This window comes from Echeneis naucrates, chromosome 19 (assembly GCF_900963305.1).
Source record: "Echeneis naucrates chromosome 19, fEcheNa1.1, whole genome shotgun sequence".
NCBI classification, from domain to species: Eukaryota; Metazoa; Chordata; class Actinopteri; order Carangiformes; family Echeneidae; genus Echeneis; species Echeneis naucrates.
Genome location: NC_042529.1, coordinates 7,210,027 through 7,231,910, shown reverse-complemented (window position 1 = coordinate 7,231,910; position 21,884 = coordinate 7,210,027). Strand labels below are relative to the sequence as shown.

Sequence of the window (21,884 nt, the reverse complement as noted above, 5' to 3'; positions counted from 1 at the left end):
TTAGAAAATGAAAGAAATTAGTTTGTGGAAAAATACCCTTCTTCCTTTGTGGCCTTTCAGATTTGATCCATGAGACCTTTTTGGAGTCCAGGCCCTGATTTCATCATCTTCACCAAGTCATCAAATTCCCGTGAGTCCATCTGACTAATATTTGCTACAACCAAACGGTTCCACAGACATTCAGTATTTAAGTTGTTGCTCATTCATCCGGGCGGTCGGACCTCTGTGGACCTGGATCTCTCTCAGATGTTTTAGGGCTCGTGCTGATCACCCGCTCCTTTCGCTGCCCATTTCTATGTGTGCGTTAGCGCGCGCGCGCGTGTTTGTGTGTGTGGTACAGACACACACACAGAGGGAGCTGGGAAACTCGGCGGCGCGGACACACACACACACCGCGCAGCAGCTGGATCTGAGCGGAGAAACGCCGTCGGGCTGCGGTGAAGTCGCTGGAGGAGAGAGATGACGGACCCCCCCTGCGTCTGCGTCCGCCAACAACAACAACAGTCCCGCTGCAGCCGCTCCGCTCACGGCTCCTCTCCGTCCATCTAACGGCGCGTACCGGGGACATCACCGGGACTATGTGAGCACCATGCTGGCTGTGAGATGCCTGCTGTTCGCTGCAGTGTGTGCACGGTGCGCCGTGACAGGTAAGAAGCTGCTTCACCTTCGCACGTAGTTTGTTTAGTTTAAACGAGGAGATGGCTGTCACACATTGTGCGCTCCGATAATTGGGAAATTGTGTGGAAATTGTTGCATCGGTGTCAACAAGCAGCTCACGATCAGCTGCAGACGTTTAACGTGAGATCCACCCTGCTGAGCACCGAGGCGCCTCCTCTGTCCTCTGCAGGTCTGGAGGAATGGGGGAGCCTCGACGGAAGGCTGCTGCCTGCAGAGGAGGTCGTTCAGCCCAAGCGGCTCCTGCAACAGATCCACTCCCAGGAGGAACTGCTCCACAGCCGCCTGGACACCCGAGTCAAGAACCACACTGCCAAAGCGCAGGTGAGTTCTGCCCGCTGCACACAGCCACCAGAGCCGAGAACATGTTTATCATTCCCCTTCATTTAACCTCATTCCACACGCTAAATCGCTCAGATGAAACTGTGACCAAGGTCTCCTCAGTAAATGGGCTTTGTACAAGCTTCTTAAGAGTCAAGGACTTATCACATTAGTTTGATTAAGCTTCAAGGGGAGCAGATTGATGCGCCCTTTGAAAGAGGGTTTGGATTGTCTTAGCGAGGTGAGATGATGAAGAGATTTCCTCGAGTTTATTTTACACATTACCCCAACAGTGAAACATCAGGGAAATCTATTTATGCAGAAAGGAGCTGAAATGGGAAGATCGGAAATGGCGTGTCAGTAAATCTCCAAAGATACTATTTTTCCAACATAGTGTGGGCATGCTCCTATTTTTGCAGTGTTTGCTCTGTAACCTGAAAATAGAAAAATAAATATCTGAAAAGACAGAAGGAAAGTTATATAATTAGTAGAAATACTTTTGAAACAAATTGGAATTACGTCTCTCCTTGGCCTGCTGTTTGTAAAGTCCAGGTTCACCTCAGGGTGTCCTCTATCTCTGTCACCAGTCCTGTGACGCCCCTCAACATCAAGCTGCCCCGTTTGGACCAGAGCAGGCACCAGCTCCAGTCCACCTCATTAGATTATATTTCACACCTCTACCAAGTCCTCTCTCATTACCTTCACTATAAATGCTGCCTGTCAGTCAGAAGGTGACAGGCTGGTCAGTGGATATGACCCAGGTCTGACCTTGGGCCACCCTCTGTGAGTTGTCCTGAGACTAGAGTTTTTTGGGAGGATCACGCCACTTTAGTGCTGTTACATAAGCCCATTAAAAGAGTAATTTCTGTCCAGAGTTAAATGTGCAGTGACCGACAGTTTTGTATTAATAATGGGCCAAATGATTAAAGTTTCTGCTTGTGGTGGTGTCTTTCAACTTTACTTTTTTTAGTCGCCACCTTTGGCTGAATTCAGTGCCGTGACTAGCTGTTGAAGAGCCAGATGTTTCCTGAAGTGTTTGTGGAGACCAAATCAGAGCTTAAAAAGTGATACACGTCACTTGTATATGTCAGCATTTCACAAGATTTTAAGTTTTAAAATAAAAGTAAGTGTTAACCATCCAAAATACTTACTGAGGACATTGCGTTTATTAATTTAAAACAAGGTGATGTACAAGTAAGGGACAAAATTGGAGTGCCCCGTATTCTCCTATCTGGCTTTGAGCATGTAGTGTGTTGATGGTAATATGACAATAAATAAAATAGCCCTCTAAAAACAGTCTGTGCCATAAAAGAACAGTTTGGGGTTTTTTTTTCCCCACAATGAAAACATGATGGGGAAGCTGCTCTGGCTGGGAAACGTTTAATGAACTGTAGATGGTGGTGAAATGACTCAGGCAACGCCACAGAAAACCAAATCTAAACCAAAAAATCATTTAAAAAAATATTTGAAACAGCAGTTTTATACTGTTCTGCAGCCAGAAATATGTAAGTAAATATGTAAAATGTAATGCGTGTCTCAAGGTTTTCAAATACAGCAAAGAGGTCAATGGGACTCCGTAAAATTTTATAATGAAACGAGGCATAGGGCATGTGAGCATAAATAATAAAAAAAAAAAAATAAAACGACGAGTGAATTAAAGGTTAAGCCCAGTATAATTGGTTGTGGCTGTTTGATTTACATCCAAGGGTACAATTATTTCTATTGTATAATTTCCTGTTGGTGTAAAATATTTTATTCTGGTGATTCCTTGGATTTTGAAGGTGCACTATAAAAATAATATTACTAAGTATTGATTGAACAATTTTGTCCTACTTCAGTGCCCACTTTTCCTCTAAACCATGAATGGGTAGAAAAAGAAATATTTCTGTCAATTCAGAGTTCAGAGTAGTATTTAAATCAATTTCTCCTTCTGTTTTTCTCCATCTCTCATGCTTCCTCCTCTCGCCTTTTCCTTCGTCCATCCCTCAGCCGGTCCATTTGGCCCAGAGCAGCTTCCTGGTGAAGGCGTTTGGCACATCCTTTGTCCTTGACCTTGAACTCAACCAGTAGGTCAACACAGACACAACAATATCATCATTTCAGTGATGAGAGCAGTCACCTCACATGCACACTCTTAGTGTCTTTGTGTCTCGACTGCCCACCTACTGTATGTCCTGTGCGTTGGAATCTCTCAAACTGCTTTCCAGCTAAACGACACTTTATATGTTCACCTCCCCTCCCCCTCTTCTCGCTCACCATATATTTTCCTCTAATGGACTCCATTTATGTAACACCTTTCACTGGCTGTTACTTAGCACTTAGGATAAATGAATCTTCACATATTTTGGTCCTATGAATCAGTCTTTTGTTGCTCTAGACTAACGAGAGTCACAATGTTTGATGCTGAGTGATATTATGTTGTAAAATAGCATTCCACTATAATGACCTATAATGGACTTTAATAATCACATTGGTGCACCAGTCTTGCCTTTTCAAACTATTATGGAAGTGTGGAATTCAGGTTTAAATAATTATTATTCTTCCAATTTTCTCATTCCTCTTCTCTGCAGTAATCTCCTGTCCACAGACTATGTGGAGCGTCACTATGATGAGGATGGGCAGCTGTCACAGAGTATGGTGGGTGTATTTTATATGAGCTGTTTTACCATGATAGAAAATTTGCTTATTTGCTGTCTTGCCAGCTGTTAGTCGAGGAAATTGGCACCACTCTCATATGTTGGCATTTAATGTGACACTAGAGCTAGCAGCTGCACCATCTTAACTCAGCATTTCAAACTCACAGCATAGAAACGGCTCATGTGGAGCTGTCAAAATTTGCCTTTCAATTAATTTAATCAACTAATTTATCTTGTTCATCAAATTAGTAAAAATCTATGTCTTGGCTTGTGCAGAAATGGTTTGCAGGTTTACAGAGATTATATCTAAAATATATAAAACAGGAGCAGGCTACCTAGTTCCCTTTATTGAAAAGCTTAGCTACCCAGCTCTTCCTGCTACTAAATGTTAGCATCCACATTTCTGTCAGAACTGTCGAGAGGGTAGTTTTCCATCCAAGTCAACTTAATAGAAATTGATTGTGTGCCAGCGCCTACAACACTAGTCAAGGGTATATTGGAACATGTTTCTGGTGTTCTTGCTGAGTGAAATGGAAAAGAATCAATCATAACTATGTTGACTTACAGGGAAAGATAAAAAAAAATAATAATAATAATTGTGCAATTTTTATTTATTTATTCTATTAGAACTACTGGAGAGTGGTGTGAAATGCTCTGAAAATATTTTCTGACTCTTTTATTCAGCCCATTAAATACACACCTCATCCTAAATCTTAAGAATTTTTTTCAAAAATAATCATCTAGCAGCAGTTTCATAAGGACTAATGATTGAATTGCTTCTGTCATGCAGTAGAAATCTGTACAACCCGCTCTACAAGGATTTTCTGAGTTTCTGCGAGACGTGTACGCAGTTAATGCCGACAGCTTGACTCTCAACAGCATCTGGGAGATGGCCCCCCTTTCCGTCTGTCTCACTAACCCTTTCAGTCTCTCATTCACTTCCTATTTTCCTAGGCCAAAGAGCACCTGACCAATCAGATCAGTACATGGTTGCCACGGTAACCAGCAGCAGCAGCAGCAGCAACATGGGTTTACTTTGTGGTGTCGTGAGGGGAATTGAAATTATGCCCATTCCCAGAAACAACTAATCCAAATCTTACAGCCACCCTCTGACCTGAGTTTTGGAAATGTTTCAAATTGGCACCATCTCTATCTTGTTTATATAAAAAATAAATCATATAATCATAGATGTACAGATTATATAAGAAAAAAAGTTATGATTTACAAATGTTATTGTTTTTCCAGCAAAGCACTATATTTTCATTAGCAAGATACCTTTTTTGTTCTTCGTTGTATGGAAAACAAATATGGGCCAATAGAGCTTTATAATAGTGCTATATTAACTTGGTGTTGGCTGTCTGTATTTGAAATATCTCTCTACGTCTTTGCTAGAAAAATAATGAAAGATTTTTTGTGAGCCAATCTTATGGGATGATTATATTAGTTCGACAGGTGATATATACATAAGGTATTGCATAATATTGGCCCCAGAGTGGCATACGAGCCCATGAATCAAAGTGATCGCTCTTGTGTTTGTAAGTACATTTTTAAACATAAAAAAATAGAAATATATCAAAAAAGAGTTTAATATATGGAGAACTATGGTTGGATTAATATTAGTAAGCAGATTTAAAGCTATTTGCAGGCTAAAACATATGCCTGCTAATTTTCACTTTGTACATCTAGGGAAACATAATTTACTTATGCAATTTCTTTTCAGTAAACTAGAAGCAGTCCCGCTCCCTCCCACCACCACCTTCTCCATCTCGATTTATTTAGTTTTATTGACATGCCTATAAATTCATCCATCTTTTGTGAGTCACTTTTTTTTTTTTCCTTTTTCTTTTTTCTTTTTATTGGTCCCAGTGGATCTATGCTATTCCACTAAACTGGTGACCGTCTCATTCGGACTGAAGGAGGAATTGAATTAAGGATAAATAACAGCTGAGATTGGACTGTTTCAAATATTTGCCAGTGCCCTGCTGATATACACGTTTCTATCAACTCTGACAGCATCAGCAGATTAATTTCTCATTGTCTTCAGTCATAAAATCTATTTTAAATGACCTGAGTCTGAGCACAAGGCAGGCTATTGATCAGATGTTGTAATTGGCACAGAACATGCAAGATGTCAATAGAGAGAGCATCAAATTTGTAGCCTATCATTTACTAATGGAGTAATAGACAATGTTTCACACATTCTCTCAGGATTGCATATTAGCTCCAGTTGTTTCATTACCTTTCCACCACTCTTTCCTCCTCTCAGCTGCACAATGCTGAGTCAAAGTTCAGACATGGCGTAAACTGCAGCTTGTCTAATTCAGTTAGAGTTGATGATTTCAAATTCAATCTGCTCGTCTCTGTGGGACATTAATGTTTATATGTTTCCTTTTGTGTGTGGAAGCAATCTTGTCATTCCATATACTGTAGTTATCGACTTCTAATGTAGCATCTAGCTGATATGTCCCTGACCTTCCAGTGCTGAAAAGATTTCACAATATCAATTCACAATATCTTTTCAGCATGATTTGTTTGCATTTTTTGAATGATCCTTATATAAAGCTCATACATCTCCTCTGAAAAGTACACTCACAGCCAGAGCATGTCTGCTGTGTCAGGCACTTTCCTCCATTTAGCGTTGTAATCCTGCCTTTTATTTATTTATTATCTTGCGCCGGACTAAGTGCTGTAGGTTGTCTAACTAAGCGATACGAATGATGAGTCCTTTCCTTCCTAACATAAAAAAACAGCTTTGTGCTGGTGCTGACTCAACATATGTTCAGATAAATACCAGGACCTGATCTCAGAGGTTGCTATTTTGAATTAATATGTGAAAATAAGGCATCTCCGATTTTCAGCTTCCCCCCACAGCTAAAAAAAATGTGCTAATGTGAAGCCAGAGTATAATACCACGGTTAACTGAGAACCAGGTCAGCCATTGATTTCTCGTTAACAGGATCCTGGCTGACTTTGTATGATTTTAGTCTATTAGATCCCAGCAGAAATGGTTGAATAAATGATGGACAGCTTATTTATTATTTTTTTTTTTTTTTTTGTCAGAGTGGCAGAGAAGCCATGTGGTTCATGAGAAATAGCTTTTTATTGATAATTCGGAGTAAAGTTTGCTGATGCATAAAGAAGTGCTTCTTTTCTTTCTGGTCTGTCGGCTTTGCCAGACAACGGCAGTCTCAGGTAGCAGACAGGACATTATTGGGGATCATTACAAACAACTGAAACCGGCCCTCTCACAAGACACACAGGCTCACATTCATACATCACTTCAAACAGTAGGTCTAAGTAGCTACAAACAAAGAGGTGATATCTCTGCTTGTAATCTCCATCCACTTAGATGAGGCCTGTTTGATTATTAAAAAACCTCTCCTGAGTGCACTTCTGTCTACCACCCACAATTTATTTCCTACTCCGCAGCTTTTGATGGCTCACATAAATAAACACCTGCGATTTGATCATTCCCATACTGCAAGAAGCAGCTCAGAAACACTATATTCAAAACATAATCAACCAGGTGGAGGCTTTTAGGGGTTTATGAATAATCAGGTGATGGCATCTGTAAACAGGGAATAAAGATAACGCCTTCAAAAAGCTCTGCCAAATGATGTGAGACTTACACACACACAGCGACAGGTTTTATTTTAACCTTTATTAAAGTGCTTCTGCTCCAAATGAATAAGTCAAAATCAGTTTACCAGCCAGGAGCAATCAAGGGAAAGATGCTATCAGGTTGCATATTGTTTAAATATATGATCCAGGATGTGTGTCGGAGCCAGGAGATCCCGGTCTTTGCTGCATTGATTTTTCGTCTCCTCGTCTATATCTTTAAGTCCCTAAAGTTTCTGAAGAATGACAATAAAATAAATCCGGAGCCATTGTTGTTAGACACTGTGATGTTTTAAGGTAAAGTCTGGCTTTAATTCAAAGTGTTCATGTTTACATGCACTTACCTTACACTGAAACTGGACTCCACTGCAAAGTTTCTTTCACTTGACCCCTGGACTTCCTGCACTTAAATTGATCTCTCCATCATTCGATCCCACACACATATAGCGTGCATGCAGCTTTTCCTTGCTGAAACCCAACTCAGCTGCAGCCTCCACAGGTGTAGTCAACTGATATCTTTCAGTTGACTGTACGGCCTCAGGCTGACAGTAAATACCTGCTCTGTGTTTATGGTGGGGCCGGAAGTTTGAAGACGGCGAAGGGCTAGGTGTTGGTTTCATCTGAAATGTGACCATGGCCATGTTACTGGAGATGGTGGGTTTGCCGGTTCACTGTTATCAATGATTTGTTTGTCAGGGGGGAGAGCACTGCTACTACCATGGGCAAATCCGAGGGCTGCCGTGCTCCTGGGCAGCTCTGTCAACCTGCCATGGACTGCGGTGAGTCTCATACTTTTCACTGTCAATTCACTCATTACTTACAGTCTGCGAGGCAGCAATTTGTTTTGTTTGACTGATGGGAATAAAATATTAAAAGATCGTTGTAAATAAAAATAAACATTACAAATTAAGGAATCTAAAAACTGAATCTAAAAGTTTTCATGGAAGTAATGAAAATGATTTGTCTTGATCTTTTTTTTTTTTAAATATACACAAACATTCAATGAGTAGTTTGCTGGATGCCTGTAAAGCTGGAACCAGACTTTGTTTTCAGGTGTTGTGCTAAATTAAGCGAAGATGACCTAAATTTTTTATGTATTGAATTGTAACCACCTACTGTTACATATTTTCAGAGGGATGTTTTCTGATGGGAACATCTCCTATGGGATTGAACCTGTTGGCAGTGGAGAGGTCAGTAAGAACTTTGGTTAGGTGGTTAGAAGTCAACAGAGACTTCACACACATCTAACCCGAGCAGCAGCAAAGTCAAAGTCTCTCCACGGCTTAGTCAGTCCAGACAGTGTTACTCAATCTGAGTTGCTGTATGGAAAGTATTGAGTTGATACACAATCTGCCATGAGTGAAACACATCTGCCTCGTATCCAAAGGGAGACATCACCTGACAGAGAGCGGGCAAGCATGTAAAAAAAAAATTAAATTAAAAAAATAGGCTTTTTAGCTCTTTCCAAAATGTTCAGATTTGATTTTCAAATCTAGTCCTAAGCCATAGTATTAAAATGAAATAGATATACAGCAGAGTGGAAGAGGCTGGAGATTTTTTCCATTAAGACCCACAGTAATCGAAGCACAGCTCAATTACACAGACTGGAGAGATGGATCAATAGCCTCCCAGCTCATCTTCAAACTCCCTCACTCTCCTTCTCTCTCCTCAGCTCTCTATATCAGATGGGTCATTTTCATAAAGTATTTATTCCCAGCTCAAGTGTACCACAGTGTCCAGCAGTGTTATTGCCATTATGACAGCCCGGTGATTGATTAATTATGCATCAGAGCACTTTCATTCCTGTTGATCCGTCTGTACCTCCAAAGACACTGGCTGCACTTTCCTCAGTTAGAAAGCTTTTTAGTTCAGGATTACGAAGAAGCAACTTACAGCCTTGTATGCTTTTTAAATTTATAACGGAAATAAAATGCTGCAAAATGCTCTGTTTAAAACCAAAGATTTTTATCAAAACGTGTTCAACTTTACAACTATATGCTGCAACGCTCCATTTGCCGTGGACTGGTTAACTGCCATATCTGGCTCCTCTGTGCATAAGTTGTAGTAATTTTTCCTCAACTGAAAATTACAGCTGAATTTCAAAAAATAAAAAATAAAAAGGCAAAGAGAACAGACATTGTAACGTGATTCTCTTTTGCCTGTGGTTTCTCTCTGGCTTATTATGAAGTTCTCTTCTGTTTGGGGCAAAAATGACTTGTAAACCCAAACCTAGCTACTCTGTGGACCCTTAATAATTAAATCTTCATAAAACAGAGTGATAAAAAGTTAGAAATCTTAGAAAACAATTATACTTTTCTGCTTAAGTTGTAATAAATAAATCAGGTAATGGTTATTCAAAAATATGATTTATGATAAACTTCTTTTTCTCCATCCTTCATACTTACTCCAGGAACACAATGACCACATTGTGTATCGTATGCCGGACATTAACTTCCTCCCACCTCCTTGTCCAGGTAGGAATTTATTCACCTTGAGTAAAGAAAAGCTTACAAAAAGACTCCTCACAGTTATTGATTTTAACTGAGCTTTAGAAAATGCTTCAGTCGTTCCTGATCTGATGATAAAGGCAAAAAAATCCCTGGCTCATATCTTTTCTTTCTAAATCTGAAGCCTAAGTGACACAAATCCTGCTTCGATGCAAATTATTTATGGTATTTCAAATGTCTCCGCTCGAAGTTGTGCTATGACAGATATTTCCTCTGTTTGCTGTTAAAAAAGCTAATTTATTGGTGCTGTAGTTCAAAGTCAGAACCAAAGTTAATCTTTTAGGAAGGCAGTGCATGTAGTCAAGTGGTTAGTGTGCATGCCGTGTTATCATAGCTTCCCAGGTTAAACTCTGACCTGGAGACCTATGCTGCATGTTATCGCCTTCTATCTCCATGCTTCCTGTCGCCTCCTCTGCCATTTCCTGTTCTCACAGTAAGGGCACCGCTCCACAGCGTACAGTGTCCTCTTCATCCTTACTAACGTCTCATTTCACTCCATCTCGTCCCTGACTCTCCTTTCCGACCCTGACAGTCTCTGGGTTCTTCTCACTCCTTTGTGTTACCCCTCCTCCTCCGCTCTTCCTCCCTCCCTGCCTCCTAACCCCCTCGCTCACCCCATTATGTCCTGTTAGACTCTCCCCTTTCCTCCACTCTCCTCTGCAGGCTATGTGATATTGATTTCTGCTGCAGATCAGTGGACTAAAATACATGGTTACATCCATCCCTAGACTGATGACTAGCCACTTTTCAATCACACTCTCACTCACTCCGTGCCTCTCAATCCCTCTGTACCATCTGTGTGTGTGTCCCAGGATGCTGGGTGAACAGCACAGAGCCCGAGGGGCAGCCAGATGGCCACAGTGAAGGAGACAGAGTGCTGAAAGATGGAGACGTCTGGTCTAAAGAAGAGAAGCCCGTCGTCACAGCAGGACTGAAACGCTCAAAAAGACAAGTCAGTGGCCACGCAACCTGTGTAGCTCGCTTTCTCCCACTGCACACCTCCGTGTGCACCAGGCAGACATCCTGCCAAGAAGACGTTGCCCGCACTGGAGAAAGTGTCACCATGAGGGAAACATTAGAGTTTAGATATGCAAACACAATAAATATTTTAGAGAGAAGCCTGTCAGTTGATACCAAATCTCCACACAAGCTAATAGCTTGTCTCAGATTTCATGCTAATAAAAATAGAATCATGCAATTGTTCAAATAAGAAGAAGAACAAGAAGGCAAGAAGGTTCACACAGCAGGAAGGTTCTGGGTTTGATTTCCAAGCCTTAAGCTTTTTCAGTTTGTGTGTGTTCCCTCCAGTTTTCTCCAGCTTCCCCCCACAGTCCAAAGACATGTACGTTCAGGTTAATTGGCGACTCTAAATTGGCCGTGAGTTGTTGGCCCTCCCAGAGACTGCCGTGGTGTCCAGGGTGGGCCCTAACCCAATAACACCTGGCACTAGCTCCAGTCCCTCAACAACCCTGATGGATAGGCGGTATGGAAAATGAAAGAATGGGTTGATGGAAAGTCTGCATGAAAAACTGAGTCTATTATTAAAAAATGTAGATATTATTGGGTAGATCTGACAGTTGTGGGCATTTTGTAAAGATGTTTGATCCATGAAAGCCCAAATGTAATTAAACAACACCCACACAGTCCTCAGGAATCAGTGTTTTTAAATATAAAAGTTGAAATAATATTTTCTAAAATGTTTATTTCTAGACTTAAACTTTTTAGGAACACACACTTGGCTTTCTTGACAAGCTGCTATTTATCATTTGAGAAATGGCGCAGTATTCTTAATGAATGAGTGATGTTTGCTTTCCAAGTATTGTTTTGTACTCAAGGACAAAGACTAAGTTTCACCGGCATCAGCACAGGTGTGATTAATGCTTTTCCCCTGCCGTGCTCGTGTATATGTCGTGTTCATGTGTCTGCTTGTCCTGTGTGAAGGTTATTACGACAGCATGCTCAAAACTCAGGCTGTGTGGGTTTCTTTTGCCCCCTCCAGGTGCGGCGAGGCCAGCGCACTGTGCAGACTGAGACCAAGTACATCGAACTGATGGTGGTCAATGACCATGAACTGGTAGGTTTGAAGCCGATGGCACTGTGGTGTTTTTTGTTTTTTGTTTTTTTTTTTTAACTTTATCTCTTTGCCTAATAAGGCACTAACGCAGTTTTTCATTCTTCTTTTGTCAGTTTGTGCAGCTCCGCCGGTCGACCACTCAGACAAAGAACTTTGCCAAAGCCGTAGTGAACATGGCCGATGCAGTGAGTGACTTTAAAATGGCTGATAAAATCCACAGAAATGGGAATATTAATAAGCTGACTATGAGTTTCCTCTTTCTCTCATCTATTTTTATAGCCGTGACACCCGTTCACAGGGAATCTTTTGTAGAGAATCTCTTACTCGGGACAGTTGCCAAATTTCTTAGCTTTTCTCCTAAAGATGAGACATTCCTGTTTGGGACAGCTGCCACCCCTTATTCACTAAAAGGCACAGGACTTTTAACTGTGTGGTGTTATTTTAAGCCTCTTGGGTCTGGTCTCATACTGTTTTCACATCTGTTGAGTATCAGATTTATTTTTTCTTTCCACAATACAGTGATAAAGGATTCAATCAAAAGTATTTTGTGGTCATTTTATTCTCCAGGCAGAAATAGGTCCACATAGTCATATCTGTATTTTTATATGTTTCTGCTGAAGCCCTTTCTTAAATACACATTTTCTTCCCTATTTGTAAGTCGTCTATCATTCAGTCCATAATCACAAAGTGACTGAATGTGTTTCAGTCTCACCTGTTGCATAATTGTTGCTTGTGATTTCCCCCTTTGATCTGTCCAGATCTACAAGGAGCAGCTCAACACTCGCATCGTTTTGGTGGCCATGGAAACCTGGTCGTCTGAAAACAGGGTCTCCGTTGGCGACGACGCCTTGCTCACTCTGCGTGACTTCATGAAGTACAGGAAAGAGAGCATCAAGGAACGCTGTGATGCTGTGCACCTTTTGTCGTGGGTTCAATTCCCAGATTTCAGTTTATCGCTGCTCTTATTATCCATTTACTTTTTATTCTTCTCTTCCTCCTCTTTCACGTTCACCCTACAATTCTCCCCTTCCTCTTTTTCCTTCTTCTTCCTCTCTTTCTTTGTCATCTGCAGCCTTCTGCTGTCCTTATTTGTTTCTCCTCCTCCTTCATTACCTCCTTCCTTTTTTTTTCCAATCACTCTCTTCTCAAACTGGTCCTTTCCCCTCTCCTTCCTCTCCATCTGCCTCTCCTCTTCCTCATTCTTCCTTTGCCATTTCTTCTTTTCTTCCTCTTCTGTTACCATTTTCTCCTCCGCCAACACTCCTCACCTTGTGCTAATATTCTTCTTCTTCCTCTTCATCATCTCCTCCCCTTTCTTCTTTTTCTTTTCCCCTCCTTCCCCTTCCTTTTCTTTTCTTCTTCCTTATCACCCCTTCTCCTCCTGCCTTTTTCCTTATCTTGTCTTCTTTTTTCTATTTTTCTTATTTGTCTTTTGCCTCTTTTCTACTTCACTTCCAACACATTATCCTCTGCCTTCTTCTCCCTCCTCTTCCTCATGCCTACCATATACTTCTCCTGTTATTCCTATTATTACAGTTGTCTCCCTGTCTTTACTACAGTGGGAGGACGTTCATGAGCAGCCGCAGTGAGGCAGCCTACATCGGGGGCATCTGTTCACTCACCAGGGGTGGAGGCGTTAATGAGGTGAGACTTGTACCTCTAACATTTTATGGACTTGAGAGAAAACGTTGGTTTTTGTTCTCCAAACTTGTATAAAAGTGTTTACTTATGTAAGTGTCAAATCTTTTCATGACCCTTTAGTTTTTCTTTACTTGTTTTGTATGTTTTCTCAGTTTGGCGGTGTGGGCCCCATGGCCATCACATTGTGTCAGAGTCTTGGCCAGAACATTGGTATGCTGAGGAACAAGGAGCGGGCAGCTGCAAGTAAGAACAAAGTAAACTTCGCACAAGGATGGTATATTAACGGACAGCAGACATCATCCTCTTCATGATTCAGAGACAGAGAGTTGGAGTCATGTTGATAGTAGGCTATATGAGCTTTTTACTAACACATACAGACTGTTGAATGTCTGATTAAATTCAGAATTTTTTTGTCTTATATCTTATATTGTAATCTGTCTTTGACATGTGCCGATACCAAACACAAGTTGTATAAACTTATTATGGAGCACTCATTTGGTTTTCCACTGGGAAGTACGTTATATTTGTTGCTGAAAAACGACCCAGCTCTGCTGCACAAACAGTTCCCTCAAGTGGTGAGAAGTCAGCATCGTCCGCTGTCATGGCCCGTCCTGATCACAGAAATGTGTGCGTGTGTGTCTCCATCCAGGTGACTGCAGGTGTCCAGATCCATGGCTGGGCTGCATCATGGAGGATACAGGGTCAGTCCCCATTTCATATTGAATTGGTTTAAAGTGCCTTGCCCTTTATTCATTTTAAATTTGTCAAACATTCTAGTTAAAAGTTTTAATGATAAGTTGTTATTTGCATTCTTATTTTTATGAATATAGCTTATAAAAGTACCTGACCTTTTGAGTTAATACTTAGAACAAATATTCACACAATGTTGTTTGAATTCATATTATTTCTGTTTGTTTGATTAATTTCTTCTTCTTTTCCTTTTCTTTTCTTTTTTTTTTTTTTTTTTTTGGTCAATCAGCTATTACTTGCCCAGGAAGTTTTCTCGCTGCAGCATAGATGAGTACCTTCGTTTCCTCCAGCAGGGAGGAGGCAGCTGCCTGTTCAATAAGCCTAGCAAGGTGAGAGTCAGTCAGCTGTTGTCAGAAATTCTCCTCCACGGTTTCAACACGACATCCTCAAAGTTCCTTACAACGTTTTTTTTTTTTTTTTTTTTGTCTTTTTGTCTTTAGCTATTAGACCCACCAGAGTGTGGTAATGGATATGTAGAGGTGGGAGAGGAATGTGACTGTGGCTCACTAGTGGTGAGTATATAGTAATCTATGATTAAACTGTCTGTACTGAGACATGTGTACATGGTTAAAAAAGATTTAATGACTGTTTACAAATGTTTGCCATGATGGCAGGTTATGTCCAACGTGAGTTGGTCTGAGAATATATTATAATTTAGTATAATTAATAGATGACTTAAATCAGAACTCTAAAATGGGGCTTATTCGGTCAAAACTAATTCAACCAGCTGTTGATTCGATTATTTCCTGTCAAATGGAGAGAAGAATAATTATCTTTTCTTGGTGAGTGTTGTCCTGTAGTGCTGGACTTCAATCAGACTGACTGCAAATCATCTCTGTCCTGCAGGAGTGTGCTCGAAATGGAGCCAACTGCTGTAAGAAGTGTACGCTTACCCACAATGCCATGTGTAGCAATGGGCTCTGCTGCAGGGACTGCAGGGTGAACGGCGTTTATACATCACTGTTAAACTCCTGAAAAATCCACCCCCAACAGCTTGCTTTCCTTCCGCTCTCTTAATCTGTCTCTGATCCTCTCTTCTCTGTGGTTGTCTATGACAGTATGAGCTGAGAGGGGTGACGTGCCGTGATGCTGTTAATGACTGCGACATTTCTGAGACCTGTACAGGAGACTCCAGTCAGGTAAATAAAAACAAACCAAAAAAAACTCAACAACAAACATGAACACATTGTGCATTTATCAAGATATATATATATGCACAAAAATTGATAAAAGTGTATTCCTTCCTCCTTCAGTGTCCTCATAATGTCCACAAACTGGATGGGTACATGTGTGATACAGGCCAGGTGAAGGCATGCTTACATCAAAACCTTTTTGCACTTTGTCCTGTTACAGTCATCAAAATTAGTCCCCTCTTCCCCTCCATCTTCAGGGTCGTTGTTATGGAGGACGCTGTAAAACTAGAGATGGCCAGTGCAGGACTCTGTGGGGCTACAGTAGGTTTGGATTGGACATTAAATTGAATGAATGCTTCATTTTTTTCAGATTGGAGCTGTGTAACAGTTAAAGTGAGTTCTGATTCTGTTCTCTTCTCAGACTCAGCTGACAGGTTTTGTTATGAGAAGCTGAACTCTGAGGGCACAGATAAAGGAAACTGTGGCCCAGACTCCAGTGGTCAGGGATGGGTGCAGTGCAACAAGCAGTGAGTGAACAGTATAAACTTTAAACACTTAATGAGCTTTTTTTTAATCATTACTTATTGATGCATCTTTTCTCTCTTTCCATCAGAGATGTTTTATGCGGTTTGCTGCTGTGCACCAATCTGACAGAGAAGCCGAGGTTTGGTGAGCTGCATGGGAAGATCACTAGTCTGACCATCCACCATCAGAACAGATACCTGGACTGCAGGTGAGGTAGCTTTTGTTGGGTAACTTTCAGCTTTTGCGCAACAAGTAAAAGGTTAACAAATGCATAAGGTTGTTGTTGGGATATGGATCCCAAATATGATTGAAATAATAAAAGTCCAAGTGAAAGGAGAGAAGGATGGTGAAATGTGATTTGAGAAAGCAATGTGAAGGAGAGATAATGAATCCCAAAATCAAACCTCACGCCTCAGAGGTAGAATAAACGGCGTCACCTCATTTGGGCAAGAGAACACAGGGAAACAATGGGAGAGAAATCTATAGCATACTATGACTCAGTAAAGATATGTTGGTTTTATCCTAACTTATAAGATTCCAGGTGCTTGAAATAATTCAAGTTCAGTTAGACTAAAGTGCAGCTGTAAAAGGATGAACATCATTTTCTTTCTCTGCTTTTCCTTCAGAGGAGGCCATGCAGTACTGGACGATGGTTTGGACATGGGCTATGTGGAGGATGGGACGCCATGTGGGCCAAACATGATGTGTTTGGAGCGCCGCTGCCTCCCTGTCACCACCTTCAACCTGAGCACCTGCCCTGGTTCCTCATCCTCGCGCATTTGCTCCCATCACGGGGTGAGTGTATCTCTGCTGCCTCACAAAGCTTCCACCAAACTGTTGCTTGTCTGTAGATAATCAGATGAAACACGCCATTCTTCCCCTAATGTTTCTCCTCTTTGTACTTCAGACGTGCAGCAATGAGGTGAAGTGTATCTGTGATCCAGACTACACTGGGAAGGACTGTAGTGTGCTTGACCCGATCCCCATCCCCACCCCCCCAGAGGGCCCCGAAAAGTACAGAGGTAACCACACTGAGCCCACACACTTTAGTCCGTTCATCAGACCACCACAGGACAGCTACAGTGGATTCTCACTTCTGATGACAAACTGCCAACTGACCAAAACGTATCTCCTTTGGTTTTCCCAAAACAATTAAAATGAACCAGAGTGGTCTAAAAACTGCAGTTAGAACAGCTACTGCATTGGATGAACAGCTGAAAACTATCCAGAAGTAAAACCTTTCAAATCTAATTATCATGCACGTTACCTGTCACATTTATTTGCAGCAGCTTACGTGACACAATGAGTCACATATTCTGGGCAGTCGCTAATTTGGTTGCATTAACATCAAAACTTATTTAAAACATTAAAATAAAAACATTTACAAGGATTGTAATGTATACCAAGCGTTCCAAATGTTTACATCTTGAAAAGATAATTTAGTTTTTGTAGCACTGTAAAGCTTAATTTACTATGTAAAAAAAAAAAAAAAAAAAAAAAAGACAACAAAGAAACTGAAGCTTGAACCTCTCTCAAAGTAAATCCTTTACATATACTTGATGTACTAAAATAAAAAATATTTTTTTAGACACATGTATGTCTCCATATGTAAGCCGTCGTCTGTTATTCCACAAATGACTGATTATTAGATATTGACAATGCAAAACATTGCTGCTGCATGAAACTTCACCTTCACCTGGGAATTCAACATTACATAAAAGTTTCACTTATCTAACACAGACCGCTGCTGTTTTCATTTGGTTTTTCCCAATATTTCATAGCTCTTCACCACTTTTTGATACTGTACAGTCAGAAGATATAAAAAGAATAACCACAAATATTTTTGGCACTCACAGCGCTTTAACATGCGGTTTGTTTTCCTCGCTGGCTCACTCCTTCACTCCCACAGGTCCCAGTGGTACCAATATCATAATAGGTTCGGTTGCTGGTGCAATTCTGCTGGCAGCGATAGTCCTGGGGGGAACTGGCTGGGGATTTAAGTAAGAGCTCTGGCATGCCTCCATGTGTGTGTGCCTGCTGTGTTCCTCTGTCAGCTAATACACATGCCTGCGGCTCGCTGCTGAATGCTCCTCTGCTTGCTGTCTGATCCATACTTAACCAAAGACCATGTGGGTTTATTATTAATGCGAATGGATGTGCAGTGGATGGTTTTCTATGTGGGTTTGGAAAAAAAGCATTAATGATTGTACCTATAAACCCTCACTAGTATTTTGGCTGCTATGCTCTTTAATGAAATTTCCATTATAGCATGAAATGATTGGCATTGGTGTAGTATCTACGAAATGCATCGAACAACTATCGAAGTACTCCTGTAAAAAATTGCAATAAGCTAAGATGATGAAGCAAAATGTGCAAAATGTACCGGTTCTATCCTGCCAAATGTTCATGTATCTTATTTTATGTCTCCCTAATGGTATACTGAATATCTCAGACATAAAGTTGCACAAAATTGAATTCAAACCTTTCAATCTTGCTGTCAGTCTATAAAGCAAGTTGTTTATAATTGTAAGCTGAATATCTCTGTGTTTGGGTTAGGTTTAATTTTTCACGCTGGAGCCGAGCGAAGACCAATAGATTGCTTTAAGTGGTGTGGCTTGAATCAGTGACGGCCATTGAGTTGTATTGTGGGTAATGTAGGCACAGGATTTTAACAAGGAGAGAGAGTGAATGGAGTAAACATCACGAGTTGGACTGTTTGGTATTGTATGCTTGAGATATGTTTGATTGACGTCATTGATGGACATTTGATGCTTTTTAAGGAGGCGCTGTTATATTTCGTTATAGCTACTGCTTTTTTGGTGCAATGACATTAAACTTATTCTATGCTAAATCAGAGGAGGACACCCGTAGCTGTGGTACTGACATATTATATAAATGTCCTACAGTGCCCAATAATAAATGGATATATAAAAACGGTTCACTACATCAGCAAGTTGTAACAAATCCCCTGTCTTCGCTGCACAGCTGGATTTGACTCTTGGCTGATTTTCTTTCATTCATTCTTGACTATGCTATCTTGCCTCATGCTGCCTTTGCTGTGGCATGCAAATAATCAAAAAAATCTTTCTTCTGACTGTAATCTGCTGCCTTGATAGTTATGCCTGGCAAGCTCTGTGTTTCTTGATAACAAAAGAACAAGAAGAGAATCATTGCGCTGTTGCTGTAACTACTTTGCTTCTTAAAGCCTAGAGTTTGTTGCATGCTTTTTTTTTTATTAATTCAACCTCTGATTAACTTCAAAGAAAAATTTTCTCACCTGTCTTTCTATTTCATTTGTTCTGTCTTTTTCTTGTCTTGTCCCTCCATCTTGTCTCTGAATCACTGCGGAATCCAGAAACATCCGGAGAGGAAGGTACGATCCCACATTTCAGTCCTGATCCAAAACATTATCATCTAAAACATCTCAGCTAATTATGTCGAAATTATCTGCCATCTGTTTTATCCTGTTTTATCAGGTTTATCCTCTGATCACGCACATGTCCCTGTTTTGTTATCTTTCCCAGATTTTTTTATTTAACATTTTATTTACATAGTATGAAGTATTAAGCAGTATGAGGCAATGTCACATACCACAACATCAATGTAATGTGTGCAACACAAACCTAATGCAGCTCCACCGCAACTTAGTTTCTGCAACAACTCATGAAACATGTCAGTGTACCTTACTTTGCTTCTCATGCGTTGTAACTGCTTTGCCTTGCACTTGCCTCCCATTCATACAATATAGCTGCAGTGTTGACTTTATAATATTAATTTCAGAAGTATTTCAATAATAAAATTTGAACATCTTTTAGGTTTCCTTATTATTTTGCGATCAGTCTACTCAAATTTATGATCATTGATTCATCACTATGGTCACTAGCAACACAAAAAAATCTGAACATGAATTTCAGTGACAATAATTATGTGACATGTTTCTTTCTACATCAGCGTTTTTAATCTTTTTCGTCCCTTTCTTCCTTCAATCTCCAGATCTTCAGGAGTTTGAGTCCTATTTCTCTACTGTCCTGTCTTCCTTACACTGTGTCCAGTCTGCTCTGAGGAGACAAAAAAATATGATGTCTTCCATTTTTTCCCCACTTTTTCTGATTTCACTGCTGCCTCCATCAGTATTTTCTCTCTGTGGATAGTCCAATTAATTTTTGACTGTGCTAGAGGAAACCCTGAGGGCACATTCCTACAGACCTGAACTGCTCTTCATTAACAAACGTCCAATTTGCCTCCTGTTTCATGTTTCATATGTTTTCATGCTGCTTGAACAGATCTATTTTTGTCCTGGACACATACGCTGCACCTAAAATGTGTTTACGCAGCTATTTTAGTTTTCTTTATCCTCCTCCTGGTTAGAGCTGATCTTCTGCCACATCAACTGTTATTCTGCTTTACCCTTTTAAGTGATTTCATGGTAGTTTCCTGAACTTTTTAAAGTAGCCTCTTGTTACACAGAATTCATACTTAACCTCATACAGAGAAGAGCCCCCTCCTCTCAGTATTGAATTTTACTGCAATAGAATATAGAAATATCACACAGAATAGTGAATGCTGATATCTTCGCTGTTTAGATTACTTACTTTTTGTGTGCTAGGACTTAACATTCCACAGTAATATCCATATTTTCTCTATTATGCTGTCAGTGATCATGTGGTAGTCCATCCTAAATCAATGCTTTAACATTATATGCATTAATGTATGAATGTAAAGTTCGAGGCTGCGAGGAAGCTTGTATCATCTCTGTGCTGATGACATCTGAGTACTTTGTACTTTACTGAAGCCAAACTTAATAGTTGCACATTTACACCGAATGTTTTCTCCCGCTGTATGAAATCTAATACATATACAACCAATATGCATACAAGTATGCTGAACATGGGTGCTGATGTACATATTGTATAATAGGGTTGACTCTTTAGAGAGCAGTGACACACTGCCACTCTGAATGGAAGCACAAGAAAACTCTTCCTGCCCTTCAGCCTAAAACTGCTCATTTTAACCACTGAATTAGCACGAGGGAATTCATCTGGAGCTCCTCTAGATTTCCAAAATTGCTGTCAGCTTCTTATCTTATCATCAGGCCTGGTGTGTACTATATTTCATTTATATCCATACAAGAGATTCGAAAAAGACTCAAACTTCAAAGTTATGATGCAGAAGCCATATTTAACACAAGACCTCCCTTAATATGCATAAAATCTATACGTTAAGTTTAGACATTTAAATTTGGCTTCTACTGTATGCACTCCCATAGATATGCATAAAATAGGAAATCAGTGTTTTTTCTAAAACCAAATTTGCTCCATCACTAAGTGGCACAATTTGAAAGATTAATCATGGCTGACCAGATCCATTTAACAAGCAATAAATATCTCAAAAATTTTAAAATTGATTTTCTGATTGCGATTCAGTGTGACCCAACAAATTAGAAAAAAATTCTGCAGTTTTTATGTGCATCGGCTGAGTTCATCCTCTCTGAGTCAGTGTCTTATATCAGGATCAGAGGATGATACACCTCCGATGTTTCACCACTAAGTACAAAGAAGAGGGGAATAGCAGAGGTGCCAGAAGAAATGATTCAAGAAACACTGCCAGTCAACCAACAGTAGCATTAGAGGAATTTGTAGACATTTTGAGGTGAAGTCTATCAGACAGACTTCTTCAGGGAAAGTCTCTGCCGCTGAAATCAGGTCTATAGAACAAAAAAAAAAAGAAAAAAGCTCAATGTCATTCCTCATTGAATAAGATCATGATTTAAAAGAAATACAGGTCTTTTAAATATTAGAATTTGACAACATTAACTAAATTTAAATGCCAGTGTATCCTTTGAATCATACTTGCACTACACATGTTCCCTAAACTGTACAAAAACCCTAAAACATACTCAAGGACAGACTAAGCCGAAAGCTCAGGTTGCCATTGTTTGTGATAACACATCGTAGTTGGACTCTTCCAAGGATTTTGCACCATTTATGTACATTGTGGATGTCAA

General features: G+C 40.3%; 1 protein-coding gene across 3 annotated transcripts; it reads left to right on the top strand.

Annotated features, from left to right (window-relative positions):
- Positions 1-349: 349 nt before the first annotated feature.
- On the top strand, positions 350-21,671 carry adam11 (ADAM metallopeptidase domain 11). 3 transcript variants are annotated; one of them, XM_029527906.1, is made up of 27 exons: positions 350-647; positions 848-999; positions 2,986-3,062; positions 3,567-3,633; positions 7,947-8,029; positions 8,383-8,440; positions 9,661-9,724; positions 10,570-10,709; positions 11,757-11,831; positions 11,945-12,016; positions 12,590-12,756; positions 13,391-13,475; positions 13,625-13,715; positions 14,122-14,173; positions 14,452-14,551; positions 14,663-14,734; positions 15,069-15,161; positions 15,281-15,361; positions 15,476-15,526; positions 15,613-15,676; positions 15,777-15,882; positions 15,969-16,088; positions 16,507-16,675; positions 16,788-16,902; positions 17,790-17,880; positions 19,236-19,253; positions 19,874-20,020. In XM_029527906.1, the coding sequence occupies exons 1-27, from the start codon at positions 590-592 to the stop codon at positions 19,887-19,889; spliced, it is 2,337 nt and encodes a 778-aa protein (XP_029383766.1). In that variant the 5' UTR covers positions 350-589; the 3' UTR covers positions 19,890-20,020. The 3 variants fall into 3 exon arrangements, with proteins under 3 accessions (XP_029383766.1, XP_029383764.1, XP_029383765.1); XM_029527904.1 differs by lacking the exon at positions 17,790-17,880 and having other exon boundaries at positions 19,874-21,671; XM_029527905.1 differs by having other exon boundaries at positions 19,236-20,000.
- Positions 21,672-21,884: the final 213 nt, after the last annotated feature.